At 38.2% G+C, this 21,776-nt stretch overlaps 1 protein-coding gene across 9 annotated transcripts in view; it reads right to left on the bottom strand.

Annotated features, from left to right (window-relative positions):
* Positions 1-21,776, bottom strand: part of fhod1 (formin homology 2 domain containing 1) — a 54,983-nt gene that overhangs the window by 16,546 nt on the left and 16,661 nt on the right. For 3 of the 9 annotated variants that reach the window (XM_017458824.3, XM_017458825.3, XM_017458830.3), the window contains exons 4-14: positions 12,420-12,487; positions 11,687-11,792; positions 10,742-10,836; positions 9,258-9,369; positions 9,051-9,145; positions 8,211-8,354; positions 7,905-8,094; positions 6,506-6,680; positions 4,763-4,870; positions 1,757-1,846; positions 1,090-1,113 (exon numbers count right to left, since the gene is read on the bottom strand). In XM_017458824.3, the coding sequence (XP_017314313.1) occupies positions 1,090-1,113; positions 1,757-1,846; positions 4,763-4,870; positions 6,506-6,680; positions 7,905-8,094; positions 8,211-8,354; positions 9,051-9,145; positions 9,258-9,369; positions 10,742-10,836; positions 11,687-11,792; positions 12,420-12,487 (1,207 nt within the window). The remainder of the gene's footprint in view (positions 1-1,089; positions 1,114-1,756; positions 1,847-4,762; positions 4,871-6,505; positions 6,681-7,904; positions 8,095-8,210; positions 8,355-9,050; positions 9,146-9,257; positions 9,370-10,741; positions 10,837-11,686; positions 11,793-12,419; positions 12,488-21,776) is intronic. The other 6 variants (XM_017458828.3, XM_017458829.3, XM_047151486.2 and 3 more) reach the window with 4 other exon arrangements.

Below are 21,776 nucleotides of genomic sequence, written 5' to 3'. Positions count from 1 at the left end.
TCCGCCATGTTTACAGGTTGAATTTGACGAATCAAAACAGTCACGAAACTCCGCCTTCCTTGCGAAAGGAGTTATGGGCAATGTTAATTGAAAAAGTATCCATGGATCCACACTTTGAAAAATCCACCAGAAATAGTAGACCATCCGGGTACCTCTGGGATATTCATTTCAACATCCATATGACATACTACACACTAACTCTAATTTCAGATACTATTTAGGATGGCTAGTAGGCAAATTGGGACGCAGCAGAAGTGCAAAGACGACTGGACAGAGAACAATGCATTTATTCTCTGCTTTAAAAGAGGTATCTAATCTGTTCACACTCTGTGGCTCTAATCAAGTGGCAGCATGAAGCACTATAATGAAACCAAACAAAAACACTTCACATTGAGGTCTTATTTATAGTCATACATTTAATCATTAATGGTTAAGTATTAAAATGTAGCAGCTGTTGCCATTCAGTCATGTCTTTTTTTGCTTAGCTGGTCTTTTCTATGAAAAGAATGTCACTAATTTTATCCTGGTCTTGAGGATATAACCGATTTATGACCGCTCCTCCATATGAACTCACAGGAGACGGAGAAGAGAACCTGTGTCTTTCTGGTTATCAAGAAATTCCACTCAGTTCATCCTGTGCTACGTGTTTTCCTCAAGCCTTTGTAAAGTATAGACATTTTGCAATTCAGTTCGTTCATAAACATTCCAGACAACCTGGATTATTTCTGGTACAGCTGATTTATCGTAACAGTTCCGAAGAAGATTATTCCGCTGACGGGGGGGATACACAAAACTCTTCACACATCCATTATAAGCAAAATCCAAGATCAAGGGAGTGAAGATGAGACAGGATACAAACCGGAAAGTGGGAATGATCAGACCGTTATCGGAAAAGACATGCACAGGACACGCATGAATGAGTCGTACTATTGGTATTGGTGAAATATTATTACTATACATCACCTGACTAACAAACAGAACTAACAAACCCCCCCGCCCCCCTCCCCCACCACCCTCCCCAAAATGACTCATGGTTTAGACTGGTAGCAACTGAAGGCTGCATTCTTTGGCTGTGCTGCAGCTACTCACCAAACTGAGTCTGCCTCTTGCAGGCTGAGAAAAGAGGGAAAGAAGAGAAAAAGGGAAGGAAGAAGAATGTTGGAAGCCATAGTAGTGAGGAGAAAGATTAGGAACTGAGCCAAACATTATGGATGTAGAGGCAGAGAAAGAAACCAGACACAGACATTTAGCAGAAACAAAGTGAAAGGAGTCATGAAAGACTACAGAGAAGATACACAGATTGTAAGCGTTTGTGGGAAGGACATAAATAAATAAATACATAGCTACAGAAAAATTAATTTACAAATCGTCTTAATGAGTCTCCATCCTAATTAGCCTGGCTTTCACAATAATGTTAGACAATAATATTGTCCTGTATAATAAAACAGTTCGGGTCCAGTGAGATTAAAGTAACCCCCAAAATAATCATTGGAATCATAATACTGGCCTTTTTAGTGATTCCCCGTACAATTAGACACGCTCGTACCACTAAGCATTATTTTTAACATCAGCACAGAGTATGCCATATACAACCCCAAATCAAAGCAAATTCCTGTTGAAATTTTTACTTAAAAATCTATCACTTCAATCCTGAGTAAATTCTACATAACGTTTTTTCCCCTCTCCTTCACTATCACATTCTCCCTTAAAATACCCATCATAAACTGAGTGAGAGAAAGAGAGAAATGATACTCACTTAAGCCGTCCTCTTCCCTCAGTGTGACTCTGCTCTTTTTCTGCCGTCTGGTTCTTCTGAGGAGGCGAGTCTGCGGGAGACACGCTGAGGCTGGATGGGGAAGAAGAAAAAAAAAAAAAAACCCACAACAAAACAGTGATAAATCTGATCACAGCCAAGGCAACGAAGGCAGTCTGAGTCTCGCATCTCAAAGCACTTCCGTTTCCATAAAAGGTCCACAGAGGACACACACACACACACACACACACACACACACACACACACACACACACACAGAGAGAGGTTTCTACAATCTACAAATAGGTTTTTATCCGTTTATGGAAAACAAGTGAATTTAAAACAGACACATTTGATTAAAAGTAGGCTTAAATGTAGACCTTATCAATAGCGGTTTTCACTAATGATTCCTCAAATTCCAGAAAGAAATGTAGGCTGTTTCGGTTGCTAATTTTTAATAACATACTACAGCTCAGTAAATAAAAATAATAGCCCCATCTGGCTACCAGAAACAAAAACACACTTAATGTCACAAACACAAATGAAAAATTACGTATGCATTAACAATTATGCAAGTATGCATTAACAATTTAGACTTCAAAGTGTAAAACCTGTTTAAAAATCACCATAATTGCATTTAAACCATTTTAAACCCTGATTTAAAGTTTTTTGGGAACCTTAAATGGTCTTCTATGAACTTAATCCTTCTGCTACATTACTTTAACATGTAACCGAAGTTGAATCCGAGTTTAATTGTAATCTTGCAGCTGAGGCGGTTTAAATTTACAACACGGCGAAATATAGGGGACGAATTATGGAGTTTCTCTCAAATGTTACTTTCAAGGAAATTTTTAAGGAAAATCTTAAGCCACTCTTCAATCACAAAGTGATCAGAATTAACCTCAGGTCAGTGCTTTAATCAGAGATTTAAAGGTTCCAACATCTGATTTGTTAATTCATGTATAAAACGAACCAGTGGTAACTCGGTGGTTAAGACATCGGACTTCTGATCGGAAGATCATGAATTGCATCTCAGCACCGCCAAGCTGTTACTGCTGGGCCCTTGAGCAAGGCCATCAATCCTCACCTGCTCAGCTGTATAAGTTAGATGTATGCAAGTTGCTCTGGATAAGGGCAACTGCCAAATGCCATGAATGTAAATTTAACAGTTGATGCAAAATAAACTTTTATTTAAAGCTGGTCCAGCAAGAATGCTACAAGCTCTAAACTATGTTTAATTTAATCATTGTTTCTTAAACTTTTCTTAAAACTTGTCTTAGAATAAAGTAGAACCTCTTTTAGAAAAGGAAATACGCATTTATAAAGAAAATTAAATAAATAAATAAAAAAAATCATTCTCATAACATTTGCTCCCTGTTTGTGTCTCTTTCTGAAATATTCTAGAAAGTTCCTGCAATGTGACTGTGAGTCACGCTGACTTAACATCCATCAGAAAATTTGACATCGAAGCGGATTAGAAAAACCTGGTTAATTTTCAGCAAGGAGGAGTGTCACAAAAAGGTAGGGGTTCTTCTTTAGAGAACACAATATTAATCCCCTCTTTTCAGGACCAAAACACACACCGTTTCAGAATTCGGCCTTTTGGTTTACCCTGCCAACACCATAGTGAAAACAGTTTCTGTGACTCAAAGCTACCCAAACTGTCTCTTTTCCACAAAGCGATTTTTTTCACTTTGGGGAGGATTCCCTGCTTATATTGTACAATCTGTTTGGTAAATACCCTGGGTGTAAATTTGGCATATTATTGCTTATATGAATCTACCATTATTTTAGACACCAAACTCTGGATTGTGTTTCAAACTCCTCTGAAACACAGTATAAATAGATGAATATTTGCAGTTTGCCAGAGATACCGGGAAGACAGATTACTTTAGCCGAACTCCTAGTTGCTCTTGGTTTATTACTTCCCACAATGCAATTGTGTCAAACGCTGAAAAACTGTATGCAAGATTGCAACTATGACATCCAGGTCTGATCTCAGCCAAGTTCATCTGTCAGTGAGAGTTGCTATTGTATATTGTTATATTGTTCTATATTATGTGCTCAGTATATTTTAAGTTACAGTTTAATCAACGTGAACGTTTACGTATGACTTCACTGAGCAACTTCCGAACCCTGGTCTGTACTGTACTCCTGTACAAGTAAAATTATTTCCATAAATGATGAGTACATTTAATATTACAGTGTTCGGTCAATTTTATCTGCCTTAAAGCCTCTCTCAGTCGTTTCACTGCATCATTTCTGGCTTTAACCACCAAAATATTGGATCTAAAACATTATACTGTATATTGAAAAATAGAATATATCCTGCACAGAAATTAAGCAGTATAATGCAGTACTTGGATAACTGCACATATGAATGAATCGAATCAACCAAATGAATTCTTGCATGCTGCATACCACAGGGTGTCCCAAGAGTCTTCATACACTGGAGAAATGGACAGAGATAGCCTTTGTTACATAGGGGAAATTTCAGACGGAAATTGCAGACCAACTGAGAAGTGGACGTTCACGAACATCGACTGATGAAGGGGCAACCGCCCTGGTGCTGGCAAACATAGTCCCCTATGCATGGAGACTTTTGGGACACCGTGTACTATTAGGAACAGGAATAGTACAAAATATACAAGTGTGCTATTTAGAACACTGCCAATAATAATTATTATTATTACTCCCCCCCACATCAGGTGGATCTACGTACAATCATGCAGAGTTTAGTTCAAGTCCATATGCAGGTGACAAGTTGCAACTGACAGCTTAACTGCTTAGTTGGGGTTAAAACTAAACTTTGCATGAAACCAGGACGTTAAAAAGACCCTTGTTTGTCAAGAAAGGTGTTAAAACGTGGCACCATGTGATGTGCGGTGTCATGGTTAGTTCAGAGACAAAAAGATGAGTTGAAAGTAAAAGTTATTCCTTACAGCTAATCTGATCAGCAGAAGGAATAACTTCTACCAGTGAGCTGAAAAGCTGGTGAGTTATACAGACCTCTTAAGGGGAGTGGAGGGCTCCTGTGTTATGGACCCCGCCTTTTTTAACCTCCGCCTAGAAATCCCCATATGAGCCAGGTACTGACCAATGAAAGTGCGTCCCCTGCTGGAAGGAGCAGGAAGTGACACAAAGACAGAGAGAACTGTGGAATAGTGATGTCTGGTTACATGAGTAAGCAGAGCATTAAAACAAGGACAAGGAGACCCACAACACTGGAAAGACTGACACCAAACCACCGGAGTGTGCAACCAGGAGCCGAAGCATGTGAGAAAGTTAATGAAAAAAGCTTTTCAACAGTAAGGAAAAATTGTAACAGCATGATGAAACTTTTACAGTTCTGTATAAAAGGTGGAAAACACTTCACTTAACATTTAAATATTAAATAAAGTGTGTGATATGCTCCAGCAGGCCAACATCATGCCCCATATGTAATCAGACGACTAAATAACCATAGCTTTACTAAGAGAAAATGGCCTTCCAAATAAAACATTAGCTTTCTGCATATAGGTAGTGCTCGTCAGCTGTATAAAATGTCTTGCTTTGGCCAGGAGCTATACTTGGAAAGGCACATAGCAATTTGGTAACACTGGGAGGAGCTGAGCAGGCAAAGAGTGTCTGGTATATGTGGTAAACTCAGTCAAATTCTCATTTTCTTACAATCCGAGTAAAAAAATAAATAAATAATTAAAAAAAAAAAATTTATTCCTTTTTTTTTTTTGTTTATTCATAACTTAAAACATGCATCTTCCAGTCACAGTTTGTACACAGCTTTTTTTTTTTTGTTAACTCATGCAATGTGCACAAGCAATTTTATTTCCAGCTAAATTATGATATACTCCCACCTGAGGCATCGTTACCCTCGTGGCATGTCTGGGTAAATATTATTGGCTACGATACTGTTTGTGGATCAGTTTATGAAGCCAGCCTGCTGGAGAATAACACTTTCCCAAGCCAGCACAGCTGGAGATTAGTGGGTCAAGTGAAGGCTTACAATATAACAGCAGAAGTCTTTTTAAACCACAGGAAAAGAGCTCCTTAAAATGCATGAACATTAGATTATAATGTGCAACCTCTTCTATTCAGTATCAAAAGGTCTCTGGTTGACATCCCAGTTAGTGTTTTATATCTAAAAACACATATCACGCAATAAAGTGCTTCTAAAATTTTTTGATAAAATCATTAAAGGGAAAATGCTAGAAGAAAATTCAGTGTATGGAAAACTAAAAAAAGAGGCAAAATATGTCTTTAAGCATGGGTGTAAAATTCGAACATTTAAAAGATGTTTTAAGTGCTTAAGAAGTAAGCCCTAACACAAAATTAAGAAGACACACATTTAATTTATGCAAAAAAAAGTTAATTAAATGTTCTTAAAATGTTCCCATCTCTAGTAAGTGTCTATACAGTATAGCGAGCACACTGATGGTTCCATAAACAAGCTGCAAGTTAGTGGTGCACATGCTATACAAACACTTTAAATTTGTACCTGCCTTATAGTTCCACCATGTGGATGAGGGGAGAGGAGATAAGTCTCTCAAAAAAACAAAAAAACAAACAAACAACTCTCTCAAAAAAGAGTTTCAGAACAAAAAGCTATTTCTAGCTCTGGCTTGAAATCACAACAGACTGAAAATTTATTGTTCAGTTTGCAGTTCCACGCACACACATATATACACACACACACACACATATATATACACACACACACACACACACACACACACACACACACGCTCTACTTACACATCATTGGTTGGAGATTCATTTACTATGATAGCGGGCACTACAGGGGTTGAGCTGTGTGAGCTGGAGTCCGATTCACTGGAGGAGGTGCTTAATGGATCATGCGTGACTGGAGAAGAGGGGAAAGGGGAGGATGGAGTGCTTGAGGGTATGGGAGAAGTGGTACAACTCTGACCTGGAAGAAAAACAAAAAGCTTGCAAACTCACTGCGTGTTTGTCTTTAAACAAGAGTACAAATGCCTGACATCATTCAGGTCACAGCTTAGAGCGCAAACTATAAAGCAACATAGAGTGAATAAGAGACATTGCTAATATTTGGACACTAATCCCAAGATGAACATGATTCCATTTTAACTGAAGCTGCATACAAATGCCTAAAATGTAGAAGCACCTCCCTTTTTGCTTTTATACCTACAAAGATCGACCGATAATCTGTTTTACCGATATTTTCCCCGATATTTAAGCATTTTTCCGTGACCAGTTATAGGTTTTGCAATATCGAATACATTGCTAAATGGCGGCATCTTGTGGGCGTTTTGAGAATTGCGCACAGGACTGAATCTGAGGGGAGACGAGTCAACAACGGTGTGCACAGGTAAAGTATACTTTCTTTGCTTTAATTAATAAACTTTATTTAATATAATGTACAAATTAGATGCATTACACAAATGCTTCATATGTAGTTTAAGCAGCTTGGTGCTAAGAAATGGAGAAACTCACAGTCACATAATCCGTTTACTTCATTGAAGATTTAGTAACAGTGCACTTTATTTTTTATTTTATTTTCTATTTTTTGGTGTATAAATAAGAGTTTTCTTTTGTATGTAATGAGGACATGAAATAGATAAATAGATTTTTATAAATAAAACAGATTATCGGTTCAGTGGTGGTATCATCATTGTGTCAAACACAGAAGTAAAACAAACATATCGGTTCTCGGGCACATAAACCGGTAATAATTAAAAAAAAAAAATTATATATATATATATATATATATATATATATATATATATATATATATATATATATATATATATATCAGTTGATCTCTAATCACAACACACTGTTATCAAAGTTATATTGTTTGACTGGTCACTTGAATTGAATGGGTTTAATCTAAATCTCAATAACTGATAAAAGCAGCTCTATAAATAATATCAGCTTAGCCCTAACGTGCTCGATTGCTTCCCAACAAGCGATGCTGATAGGAAAGAACAGAGATTCAGAGTTTAAAATCTGTCCTCTGAGCATTACATGTTATACACAGAAAAAGCGTAGCATCAAACTTTGCCTGAGAAATTTGCTGACTAATCCATAAATAAAACAAACTTTTCTTTTTTTTGGATGACTCATTTGACTCATCTTTGAGAGAACAGTGAGACTCTGATGCGAGACAAACCTGTAGTGGGACTCAAGGATGAGGTCGCAGAAGTAGGCAGAGACGAAGAGAACGGAACATCCTCGAGATTCTGTGCCGAGGACCGCCGGCTCCTCCGGCCCTCTTGCTCACTGTTTGTTGCTTTCCTCCGCTCCTTACGGGTAAGAGGAGATGATTCGTCTACATCTCCATCCTCCTGCTTCAAAGCATTCTATACAAAACACAGACACTCATGTCACTAGTATATGTATAACTCATGTATAGCACAGTGCTTGTACATGCTGGTGCATGTTTGCAGTAAATCTCTCATTACTGCTGTTCCTGTACCTCGTATATAGTAAACTGCTGTTTGAGGTCAGGGTCGATGACTTTGCTATTTATGTGTTTCTCCATGATGTGCTCCATCCCCTGCTGCTCCAGGCTGTCTGTCATGTCGTAGAATGAATCCTGGTCAGGCAGAGCTGCTAGAGTCTGACAGAGACAGTGTGGAGAAAGCCATGAAAATACAGTGGCTTGCATAAGTATTCACTCCCCCGGATCTGAAATAGACTTCATTGGGATTTCATGAAAACTTTTGAAGCAGAGTTGTTTCAGCATCGTTTTCAGCATTGCCCTTGGCTTCTTGCTTGCTTCTCTAACTAATGCGTTCCTTTAAATGCTCAGTGAGTTTTTGCTGGACAGCTTCATTTGAGCCTCTATTAGTGTTCGTGCCATATTCTTTACATTTTTTAATACTTGATACAATGGTGCACTGTGAAACGTTCAATGTTTAGGAGATTTTGTATAGCCAAACCCTCATCGAGACCACTCAGTGGTTTTCGCATACATTGTTCAGTGGTCCTGTAAGAGGAGACAGTTTTACTCATGAGCAGAAGTCTGCATCAGGTCAATGGTGTATGGAGATGATGGTGCTCTTAGTCATGATCTCAAAAGAAGAACTCTGAGCCGAAAACCCAAGTTTCTGTTCTGCTTAGCAGTCGGGATTTTTATGATTGTACCATGGGACTCAGCTAACATAAATACAAGTTCATAACTAATCTAAGCGTGGGACAGCTGTGTTCTTGAGCAGTGTGCAGTCTATATCACTACACTGATTAAGGTCAAGATGTGGTGTGTGTGTGTGTATGTACAAGGTACAATGCTGATGAGGATTACTGTGTGTGCTACCTTGTTAATAAGGGACATGGTGAAGACCAGGAGCTCTGTATCTGAGCCATTCTTCTCCTCCAAAATAGCCACTAGGTATGACCAGGCCTTCACACCTGCAACAGCACATCCAGAGTGAACCTCATCTCAAGCTAGTACAAATGAACATTCCTTCACACATTTCCGCTAAATGTGTACGCATCCATCATAAACTTATTATTTCTTTACCTCTTTTGCTATCCACCGTGTTGACAGCCTGAATAAACAGCGGGCTGTTCGACTCTACGTATTCAACAAACACTATGAGGAGCTTCAGAGCCGTCTTCACTACCAGCCGAGACTGAGAGAGGAGGACAGAGAGAGTGAGAGAGGAGGACAGAGAGAGTGAGAGAGCGAGAGAGAGAGTGTGAGTCTGTACTTACACCTCTAATACACCAGATGGCAGTATCAAAACAGGCATTACTACACAGGAGAATTTGTAAGGTTTTTTTTGTCAACATGTCCTTGTCAGCTTTCCTTCACCATCACCTTTCAGGGGAGTTCACAATGACATCTAAAAGGGCTGTTCCGTTACTTTATTAACTCCAGTGAAATTTAATATAAGGACAGGCGAGGGATCATGTTCAGGACAGGGCTGGGCAATATGACTGTATAATATCGATATTGTGGTAAATTATGTCACTATGTACTTTTCTGAGGTATCGCGATATCCTTTTATAATGTTCTTAATAATAAGAATTACAACCTCTGATTGGAAGTATCTGACTTTACATTTTTTAAAATCTGTATAGATTTCCTTCTCCTCGTTTTAAGCGTCAAATTATTTATTTAAATGAAAGCATTGTTAAATAAATGTAAATCATGATATAGAACATCATGTTTAGGCACAGAAGCTGCACATAAACAAATAATTTGAAATAAAATATTTCCTTTTTTAAAAAAAAAAAAAAAAAACAACTTTAAAATCCACTCCTCATTGTCACCTTCTCCTCTCATTAGACAAGTGGACACTAGTCTAATGAGAGGTAGTTGCAGATTACTGAATCATGAGAGTAAAGTCTGGAGTCAGGCTCAAAATCAGTACTGAAACCGGGAGATGAAGTTCGGTATTGTTGCAACATCTGTTATTTTCACTTCCTCAGTGATAGCATGATGTCAGTGAGGATAAAGAGCTCTGCTCCGGATGCCTGCATGAACCAGTGCACTGTAGTGTGAAAAACTACTTCAGAGGTGTAAATAAACCCCAAGCACCAGGTGCTTCAGGTACGAGTATCAGCTAAATACTCGTAACGCAGACCCAATGCTCTATAGTGGCAACGAAGCATGAAAAACCTCATCTATTTTTCCACACAAATATACTGATTTATTCAGATGTTATCGTGATGATTATCATGAATGGACTATTTTTTTCTTCTTAAAATGATGCTTAAAGGTCATTTTATTTAACAGCGTTAAACTGATTCATAAGCTGCGGTTACTGCAAATGTCTTACTCAATAATACCATGAATGTGTTAAGTGGAAGGTCGTGGTCATACTAGCAACCCTTTTGCTCAGTACTCCACCTTTTCCGTTTAGTTAGCAGCTTTGAACCCTGAAGTTTTTAAACTCTGCTGCCCACAAACTAAGAACAGTCAACCACACCACTAATTAGCCTATAAGGGTGTGTGTGTGTGTGTGTGTGTGTGTTATGTTATATAATGTGGTTACTCACCAGGCTGCCACAAAGGGTGTACAGCCACTGCACTGTCTCGTTATGGTTTATAACGCCATTCATCCCGTCCACGAACAACATGATTTGGCTTAAAGCTGCAAAACACACACACACACACACACCTTACTGACGTGGCACTTTTTTCCAGGTTAATAATAATAATAACAACAACAACAACAACAACAACAATAATAATAATAATAATAATAATAATAATAATAATAATAATAATAATAACAACAACAACAACAATAATAATAATAACAATAACAACAACAACAACAACAACTACAGAGTAGCAGAATATGGGAAATTCATCAGCAAGGACGAGGCTTCATTCTGCCGGATGTACAGATTTATTCTAAAAGCTGTTTGTTGTTCCAGTATAAACTTCCTGTCCCAAAACACAACGCTGCAGAATACACGAGGTTACAAATCTAAAGGCTAAAACAGCACAGCGTTTACATGCACTACACATGAATCCTGGACGGTACAGATAGACTGGAGGCCAAGTTAAAGTAACGTGTAAAGTCTCTGTGCCGAATGTGACGAGAGCTTAGTGCATCGCAGCATGATATAGAAACCGTAATCATTTCTTTAGCTTTATATACATTTTTTCTTCGGATTTATATTACCAATTGGTCAAGTCTAATTTGGACACATCTGCTCATCTGACCCTCAGCCACACCCACTCACCCATCTGACCCTCAGCCACACCCACTCACCCATCCCATCTGACCCATAGCCACACCCACTCACCTATCTGACCCTTAGCCACATGCACTCACTGAAAAAAAATATCTATCAAGCACTTCTCAATATTGCTACTGTCTCTTTAACCACAATTTATAATTCTCATTACAGCTTAGTTCTAATGTGATTTTCATGTTCAGACAAAAATCCCAGTCAATTTCACATTTTTTGTTTGTTTTTTGGCCCACCCACCTCGAAGAATGTAGTTCTGGTAGTTGTGGTCTGCCTCTGCGCCCACTTTTATAAAACAGGTCAAGCCATCAGAATTCACAAACTCTGGAACCAGGTCCTTATCATCCTGTAGGATCGGCAAAACAAACAAACAAACAAAAAAATTCGCTTGTTCGCTTTAATGGTCTATGATTAAGTTTAATGTACTGTCTGTGTTTTGACAAGATAATTCAATCACAAATCATCTACTGATTACAACAAATTGCTCAAATTTTTAATCCCCAAGAACAGGCAGATAGAATTTTAATATAAACCGATAAGAGCACAAATATGAACCACTTAGCAAAGGGTGCGGGATGATATTTATACACAGCGCTGTAAATAATAAAAATAATAAAAACTATGATGCTTGAGTATTAGTACAAAATGTAAGAACAACTTCATGTTGGTTATTCCATTACTTCGTCACCCATTTGTACATTTCAGCATTAATAATCACAGAACACAGACTACAGTCTCACGCAACTGATGCAGGCTTTATCAAATCAAACATCTGAGCAGCTGTAATTGTACATAACCTTCAAATAAACATTCCCTACAAGTACCAGTGCCAAGATGTGTCATGTGCCAAGTCATGCTAGTAAAAGATTTACAAACAACTATATAAGAAATAAGTTGCTGTTTAAGATCATAGATCAAGACATATCTTTTATCCAGTCAGTGCTATCCTCTAAGCAACTCATTGTGTACTCACCTGAAACAGCTGCTTTAACGAGAAGAGTGAACGACGCAGCTCAGGCCCCTGGGAGTTATACAGTTTCTCTGCAAGAGAATGAACAAGTGTTATGATATATCTGGTGAGCCATCAAATAGGACAATGGGTCTTTCACTGAAAAACCAGGATTTGTTATTTCAGCCCTGCATTCCATGACTTACTGAATAACAGGATCATGACTTGTCATTAGGTTTAAATTTTTTTAAAATGACACAAAATTGTGATCTGGTCTTTCTATAATGTTTAAAGTCCCTGTGAAGTGCCTTGAAACGTGCAGTGTTAACTGATGTGTTGACAATTTCCACCGAAACAGGAAGTCAGGGTGCCATATATATCGAGTGGCTCCTCCCCCTTTTTAAATAATCAATTGCGTTTAGCTTACCTCACAGCCTAGGCTAAGCCTTACTTCACAAAAAAAAAAAAAAAAAAGTTTTAAAGCAAATGAATTCAAGCTAATTTCCTCCTTAAACAACTTACAGTTGGAAAACTGAATAAAACAAGTTCGAACAGCCGAACACACATTTTCACGGACATGATTTCTCTCGCTCCACAACGGCAAATTCAGAAAGGTGAATTTTTATAATATTGTGGGGGGGGGGGGGGGGTACACTTCAGATTCTAGAAGAATATTTGACTGGACAGAAAAGCTCATGAGAAGCTGAAGTGCAGCATGATGTCATCGAAACTGTTGATCCGTATTGGTGGATTTTTTTAAATGTATTTTTTTATTACTTTGGTGGAACCAAAACTAGCAGCAGAATAAGAAAGAAAAAAAAGGTATGAAATAAATGGTGAAACTTGACTTAAACAAGTGATACTGTAAATGTCAATAACTTTGTGTGTTCCTTTGTGTATAAAGTTTTATACCTATATGATGAGACTCTGTGCTACAAGCCTCCACCCTAATGGCTTAGATTAATAGTAAACGCGAGTTACTGATTGCTAATAAAATTTGTTTTAGCCCCCCTGTTCAATATCCATACCAACCATCACTGCATACACAAGTCCCCTACAAGGAAATTCTTTCTTTGCATATTCTAGCTTTAAAAAATAACTGAGAATTAAATGTCATAGTAGATGTGTTTCAATTCATGACTGGGATTTCATTAGTATCCTTAGCGCAAATAAAATGAGATCATGTAATAATTGTAACAGACCTAACCAGAGCGAGCGTTATTAAAAATGCAACGCAACAAGCTTGTGAAGGAATCCCAAAATGTGGTATGTTTTTCCACATAAAAATGGCATAAATGAGTACTAAGAAATATGCACAAAGAAACTATAATTAACTACAATAAAGATTTTTAAAAGCATCATCAGAAGAAACAGATTATGTTGTGTGATTACTATAATCACACAAAAAAGATAATACATATTGACTTCAACAATATAAACTTTATGTTGCTTGCAACTACAAATTTAGTGTACTGTTTATCTAATTTATAATCATACTTTTAAGATTTTTTATTTGATTCACTCTACAACTTACTGGGAACAGTGAAGGTATATATACACAAGTTGTACATGACATAGTTTGTGGCCTTAAACCATACAACTCAAATCAGCAAAAGTAAAGATGTTCAAGTAAATAAGCTCCTTTATCCATTTAAGTTATATAACAGAATGTTAAAAAAAACAGGCACATCAAACAGGTAATCCATACAAGCTGTGACTTGAGACCTGTTATACTTTCTACCACAGACAGATTTACAGTCCCACTACTTTTCTTTTCATTGGAACCGTTCTCCCTTGATATTAAAACAATGGCAAAGAGCAAACGTGTTCTGGCTGAACCACCGAAGTACTGGCAATGCCGGCAGTTTTCATAAACTCCTAAACATTCTTCCTGGGCTTGTTTAATCAGAGCAACTTTGCGCTTTTTATTTTTCATCCCAAACTGAAAAAAAGCTAGTGAAGACTTCAGGCAGGAGAAAGACATCCTGCATTTCAGGGCGGTTTATTATGCAGGAATGTTGATCTCCAGTTTGATCATGTTAAGCCTGTTTAATAACAGCTGGCCACCATAATGTGGATATAGTTTTATAAAATTATGGCAAGCCATCACTAATCAGCTGCTTATTGGATCATTAGAGGGTATACTCTTACACTAAAGGGCTCCTTACGTTTCAACTTACGGACTGAAGACCGGACATTCTCCTTTAGGATTTTCTGGTAGAGAGCAGAATTCATGTTACCCTCAATTATTGCAAGTTGCCCAGGCCCTGAAGCAGCAAAGCATCCCCACACCATCACACTTCCACCTCCATGCTTGACCGTAGGTATGATGTGAGATTCTGTGTTTGGTTTACGCCAGATGTAACAGGACCCCTGTCTTCCAAACAGTTCCACTTTCAACTCATCAATCCACAGAACATTCTCCCAAAAGGTTTGAGCATCATCAAGCTGTGTTTTGGCAAAATTCAGACGAGCCTTAATGCTCTCCTGGGTTAGCAGTGTTTTCACCTCGCCACTCTTCCATGGATGTCATTTTTATGACTGGATGAGTCGTTGTGTGCTCTTGGAGGAATTTTAGAAGGACAGCCACTCCTGGGAAGGTTCACTACTGTGCCAAGTTTTTTTCCATTTGGAGATAACGGCTCTCACTGTGGTTCTTTGGAGTCCCACAGCCTTTGAAATAGCCTTGTAACCCTTCACAGACTGATGTATTTCAATCACGTTCTTCCTCATAATTTCTGGGATTTCTTTCAACTTTGGCATAGTGTGTTACTGGGTAAGATCTTTTAACCAACTTCATGCTGTTGAAGAAATTCTATTTAAGTGTTGATTTAACAGGGTTTGCAGTAATCAGGCCTGGTTGTGTCTAATCCAGCAGAACCCCGTTATGAATGCAGTTTCATTGATTTAGAGAATTAGTAACTACAGAGGCCAAAACATTTTCACACAGGCCCAGTTGGTATAGGATAACTTTTTTGCTTCAATAAACATTTAAAATTTTTATTTTTTGTTTACTCCTCAGGTTGCCTCTGATTTATCTTCGATTTTATTTTAATTTCTGAAACAATTTAGCATGTTACATACACAAAAACAGAAGAAATCGGGATGGGGCAAATACTTTTCCACAGCACTGCACATCAGCCTTTTGAAAAAGAGCAGTTCTCCTTTACCCTATACTATAACACAACCGAATCTCAATTGTTATTTCCCGATTCATCCATTTTGAAGAGGGCAGAATTGAAACTAGATGTTTTTTTGGGTGAAAATGTTTGTGTTTTCTGAAAATATGAGAGACGTATTCTCCACCTCATTCCACAGAACAAAAATTTTTAGGTCTCAAATGGTTTATTCCTTCCAATATACATGCGAACATGAAGGTACATGAACATTCTTCATGTTGAGATTTGAGAATGTGTAGGCCATAGCATAAGATTCACATCATTTTCATCCTCATGACAGGGAGTCTTCAGGTTCTCTAGATGTGGGCAGGTCCATCCTACAGGACAACACTCCCAGAAGGCAATCTGAAGGACTTTGGTATTGATTTGCAGGAACACTTCCCTTTAACTGGACCCATGCTGTTCTAGCACAGCATCCCACACAGCATGGCTGTATTTCCATTAATTTGTTTCCTTTAAATTTGGAAGTGGGGAGGAAAGGACAGATCACAATCCCACCCAGATCTCGGTGTATTTGTCTAATCTAAACAAAAAAAGTCATGGTTTGTTCACTGCATGCACAAGTGTTTGGAACTCGAAAAACAGGAAATCATAAACAGGAGGCCCTTTCCAGCCTGAATGTGCTCAATTATCACCTTTTACCAGTTATACTGAGAAAGAAACATTTATCAGCAGCAGTCTTAAAAGTTAAAAGCCACAAACATCCACATACAAGCCCCGTCTTAAACACATCTACAGTGTACAAGCAAGTTATATTAATGACTTGAATTGCACCACATTATAAAACACAGCAATCCAATACACAAGATACTGTAACAACAATTCAGCAAGCAGTTATGCTTTAAGGTACAATAAATGTACGTGAATTCATTCAGCAAACAAAGAAAATACTTCACGGGGGAGCCTGGAGCCTATCCCAAGAGACACAAGGCGGGGGACAGCCGGGACGGGGTGCCAAACCGTCACAGGTCACAATCACACACACACACACACACACACACACACACACTATGGACAATTTGGAAATGCCAGTCAGCCTACAGCGCATGTCTTTGGACTAGGGGAGGAAACCGGAGTACCCATAGGAAACACCCGTAACACGAGGAGAACATGCAAATGCCGTGTACACACAGAAGAGGCGGAAATCAAACCCCACCATCGAAGCCACCGTGCCCACCCGGCGCAACACAATTTGTTACTTTTTGGTGACTGGATTCCTAAAAAGAGTATGCAACAGCTTAGCTTGACTTTGCAAGGAGCTTTTTCCTGACATGATTTTCGCCCGGAAAACATGGACTTGTTTTGGTGGACTGCTTTGACAACCAGCAGCCTGGTGGTTTCTCATGACAGCCATGTGAGGTAATTATTGCCCCCGTGTGCACGTTTGTACTGAAATATAAGAGAGAAAGAGAGAAAAAGAGAGAGAGAGAGAGAGAGAGAGAGAGAGAGAGAGAGAGAGAGAGAGGTGTCATAGAGCTGGTGTGTGTCTTCACAAAGAAGGAAGGAAGAAGGAAGGCTCCAAGCATAGACTCATGGCGACTAGATGGTGATGTAACACCAAGCAGACCTGTTGGATGATGATGATACAGGTAGAGGGAGGGGGAGAGAGAGAGAGAGAGAGAGAGAGAGAGAGAGAGAGAGAGAGAGAGAGAGAGAGAGAGAGAGAGAGAGAGAGAGAGAGAGAGAGAGAGAGAGAGAGAGAGAGATGAAGAGACAGCGACAATCAAATGGACCCAAAAGAAGCTAAATGTGCAAACTCAGACATAGGTTAGTACACACACATCCACAGACAGCAGTAGCAGCATGGGTGGTTACCCAGTCAGGACGTTTTAGGCAAATTAACATGCAAAAAATAACCAGCCAGCTACAGAACTACTGACTAAAATACTCAGGATGCAGCAATTCAATACAATGGTTCATTTTGGGCCAAAATTGTCCAGAAGCACTGGGGCAGTGTTGCATCAGATTAAAAATACTACAAGTTCCAAAGTTTCTGGATACTTGATCATCACACCTATATGTGCTTGTTGAACATCTCATTTCCATTTTAGTTCCCACTTTGCTGTTATAATAACCTCCACACTTTTGAGAAGGCTTTCCGCTAGATTTAGGAGCGTGGCTGTGGGGATGTGTGTTTATTCAAACAAGAGCATTAGTGAGGTCAAGTACTGACGTTGGGTGAGGAGGACTGGGGTGCAGTCAGTGTTCGGTGTGTTGAGGTCAGGGCTCTGTGTAAGACACTCCAGTTCTTCCACTCCAATCTTGGCAAACCATGTCTTCATGGACCTCGCTTTGCACACAGGGGCATTGACATGCTGGAACAGGTTTCCGCCCATTAGCTCAAGTGAAGGGAAAAATGCGATGCTAGAGTATACAAAGACATCCTATACAATTCAGTGCTTCCAACTTTGTGGCAACAGTTTGGGTAAGAACCACATATGGATGTGATGGTCAGGTGTCCATGAACCTTTGGCCAATCTTGAACATTCTACCACTGTTGGGTTGAATCTAAAACCTCTCTACGATAAACAATGTAAATGTTCTATAGAGAACCCTGAAACAAAGTGGTTTGTATGAATGATCCACCCTTTAAACAAAAACGTGCATCAAAAATGGTCAAAGTGAGATGGGTACAGTCCTGTCTTTCTTTAATTATGTTCATTCTGACAGGTTCCCTCACTATATCCCACAGAACGCAAGCGCAGATTACGATAACGAATGTAATCAGACAAAAATGCTTACAAGTCTATTCTTCTTCTATTTAACATCATATTAAAAGGATTACCACCTCGATTGGATAGCAATCCATTCGGATTGGCCTCTAGTAACCTCTATTTCCACTGAAGTGTATGCATGAATTTTTTATTCCAATTGTGCAATCGGTCAGGTTATTAATGCATTATTAAGCTGCACAGATGAATGGATTACTATTGGTCAGGGTTCACCAGTGCTTCCTGTTTGCCTTTATATTACTTCAATAAGCTACTACTTTCAGATCTATCCATTAGACTAGTGGATATTTTTTTAACCATTGACAAAACTCATTGTCTAAATGTTCAGCCTTCACCAGGGGGGTTTATCCAAAGCAGTCAGAGAACAAACAAGAGAGACATGCAGTTCCTACATCTTCTTAATGTTCTCATCTCTATGGACTTGTCACAGGATCCTGGAGATTTATTTAGCTGAATGTTTGTGGTTGAGGAGAAAACAAGGGAACAAAAGAGAATGTGAGACAGTTGGGGAGGAAAAAAAAAAAAAAAAAAAAAAAAAAGAAATTCACATGAGGACAACAAATTACAAACATTTACAACCAAAGGGAAAGCAAGAGCTTTCTTTAGCCAAACACACCAACTGTTTTGTTTGAGTCTAAACAACTAAACTGGAGGGATTTAACTTCACAACAAATGAAAAGGGCTGTAGTACTGAATGGAAATGCCTGAAAAAAAGAACCAACAGGAACAATAGGCATGTCTCCCCCATAACCAAGAACGAAAGTTTCTTCTCCTCAGGCACTGAATTCCCAGATTGCAGCATTTAGAGCCTTGTAACGTTCCAACTCTGTACAAAAACATTGGACAACATCATCTTATTTGTGCCTTCAGAAAATATGCTAAATGCAACAAAAAAAAAAAAAGGACAAAAAACCCTGCTACATTTATTATATTTTTATAGTGGGCCAATTACAGTAGTTCTGTCTTCTGACACTGTAAACCTGGCCAATAAGCCATATCCTTGAACATAGGAGGTCTTGGCTGCTTAAATTTTGTAAGATACAGACCAAACAGGCAAAGACTCTCAGAAGCATACTTCTGATGGAAAGATTCTATTACAAAAGATGTTTAAAACATTGGTTTAAAACACCATAAAAAATGTAAAAGCTGCAAAGGCCAAATGGAGTGAATTTGGAGCGAGACAACTGAAATAAAAACAACAAAATGTAATTAGTAGCAACAAGACATTTTCTGTGTTTGTTTTCACTCTGAAGAGAGTACACAATGAATCACAGATATCATGTTAGGATATTAATAGTAATACTCTTGCTCCAACACCTCTAAACTTGGTGAGATCCACAATCTGTTATCTAGTTATTGTAAATTATAGAATTGATGTGTTCAATATTTCACATATATTTACATTTAAAAAATGATTGTTCTCATTGAATATATGCAAACATTTTATTCCAGGGAAGGAAAAAAAATAAAAAACCCACAGTACAGTAAGTATGTACAGTAATTAATAAAAAGGTGCGCGTGAAAACAGTTCACAATTGAACTAAAACAGACAAGCGGTAGCTTTATTCCCCCCGAGCACCAGATATTTACAGTGAAAATCTGTATATACAGTTTCGATGGCAATAGAGCTAAACATAATGGGTGATTAAGTCTAGGACCTCATATTATCTATGAATCTTAAGGGTCATAATCAGCTGTTCCAAGTTCAGTTGAAAATCATCACTACCAGTCATCACTGCTGATTGGGTAATAGTGGAATGCATTTTTTAAGTCACTGTTTCCATACTGAAGTTGCTAAACAAGAGGTTGGGGGGAGAAAAAACAAACAAAAAGAAAAAACCCACCACCACTCCAACCTAAAAAGGTCCAGTCCTCGTTGCTAGTTACGGCCATGACAGCAGTTCAAAAGTTTGAGTATCCCTTTCTGAAATTGGCATATTCAATAAAAAAAAAAAAATAGTAACTGCCTCTTGGTTGTGCATTAACACACTATTGACTTTAGATCATGATGTATTTCAAGTATTTAATTATTATTATTATTATTATTATTATTATTATTAACAACTGCTGATGTGAGAACTGACAATTAAAAATTAACTGTGGTGAATGTGGCGTAGCACGGAGGACTAATAATGAAACACCGAGATGAACAAACAATGCAAGGCCACCTCCTACTAGAAAGCACGACTTCGAGCAAGTCCGGAATCACACTGGACAGGATTTTTCAAATGTTACAAACTGTAAGCTTCAAACACTGCCTTTTAACATAGATTTGACAACTGGCATCTAAACAGGCAATCAGATTTCATTATGATGTACTTTATTTCCACTGGTAGTCACATCAGTGAGTGTACTTAACTTGGATCAGGTTTTAGGTTTTTATTTTTAAACAGATATGAATCAAAGTATGCAAAATGAACAAAAAAAAAAAAAAAAAAAACTGAACTTTTACTAGACCTGCCTGATATTTGGCTGAATATACTGACCACTACAATTTCACACTAGCTCCCCTCATCTCTTCATGTTCTTCTGACCATAAACATTACAGCAAAACACTGGAAGTACATGCAGTAAGATGAAAGCTGGCCTGTGTTCTATTTATGAATCATAGGTCTATACTGAGCGGATTATTGTCTATCCATTCCGTTTCAAGTCAGGAAATCTATCCGGTATCACTGCTCAGGAGATCTATCAGGAGTTCATCCCTGACACAGGATGTCATTACAGGTCACAAATAAGGGCAGAAGGGGGGAAGAAAATGGCATGAATGCACTAAAAAAATAGTAATGAATATAGAGACCACTAACGTATGCTTTACACGGGTTGAGGACAGGCATTGTCCTGAATCACTGTCACTGATCTATCAGGTTTTTAGAAACAAAACTTTGAAACATTTAATATGTATTTTTAAACATACACACTAGTTTGTTCATATATACACATCTTATTTCTTAGTGACGTGACTCAACGCTGTAATTGTAGTTAACTTATTTCTCCTTGCTAGCTTGCAAGGTCTCAGCATTCCTAAGATACGGCTTTAAGATATCTTGCTTTGTTAGTACTGAAAGTAAAAACATGCTTTTCAATTCTGCAAATCTTAAAGCCTACTAAATTGTTCATCATTACAGCAAAAACAAATGGCAACAAGCGGCAATCACAATCTCAATGTGTTTTTAAGCCATTTTTCTGCTTGTTTTTGAGTTTAACCTGAGAGGATGAAAACACCAGCATTTCATCCTGTTGTGGCTAAATGTGAGCATAAGAATAGAGTATTACACTGACCTCAAAATAGGATGTAGCCTTTGAGTCAATGAAACTAGAGGAGGACACAAACTTCAAAAGTATATGGTCCTGATGACCATAGTCACACAAAATAGAAATAAAAACAACACAAGTCTACCCTGTTGGAGAAAAAAAATTCACTCTCACACACACGTATTATTTCCTTTTTAATCCACATGCAACACTTC

The sequence above is a fragment of the Ictalurus punctatus genome, chromosome 27 (genome assembly GCF_001660625.3).
Source record: "Ictalurus punctatus breed USDA103 chromosome 27, Coco_2.0, whole genome shotgun sequence".
Taxonomy (NCBI): domain Eukaryota; kingdom Metazoa; phylum Chordata; class Actinopteri; order Siluriformes; family Ictaluridae; genus Ictalurus; species Ictalurus punctatus.
This window is presented reverse-complemented; position numbering and strand designations above follow the sequence as displayed.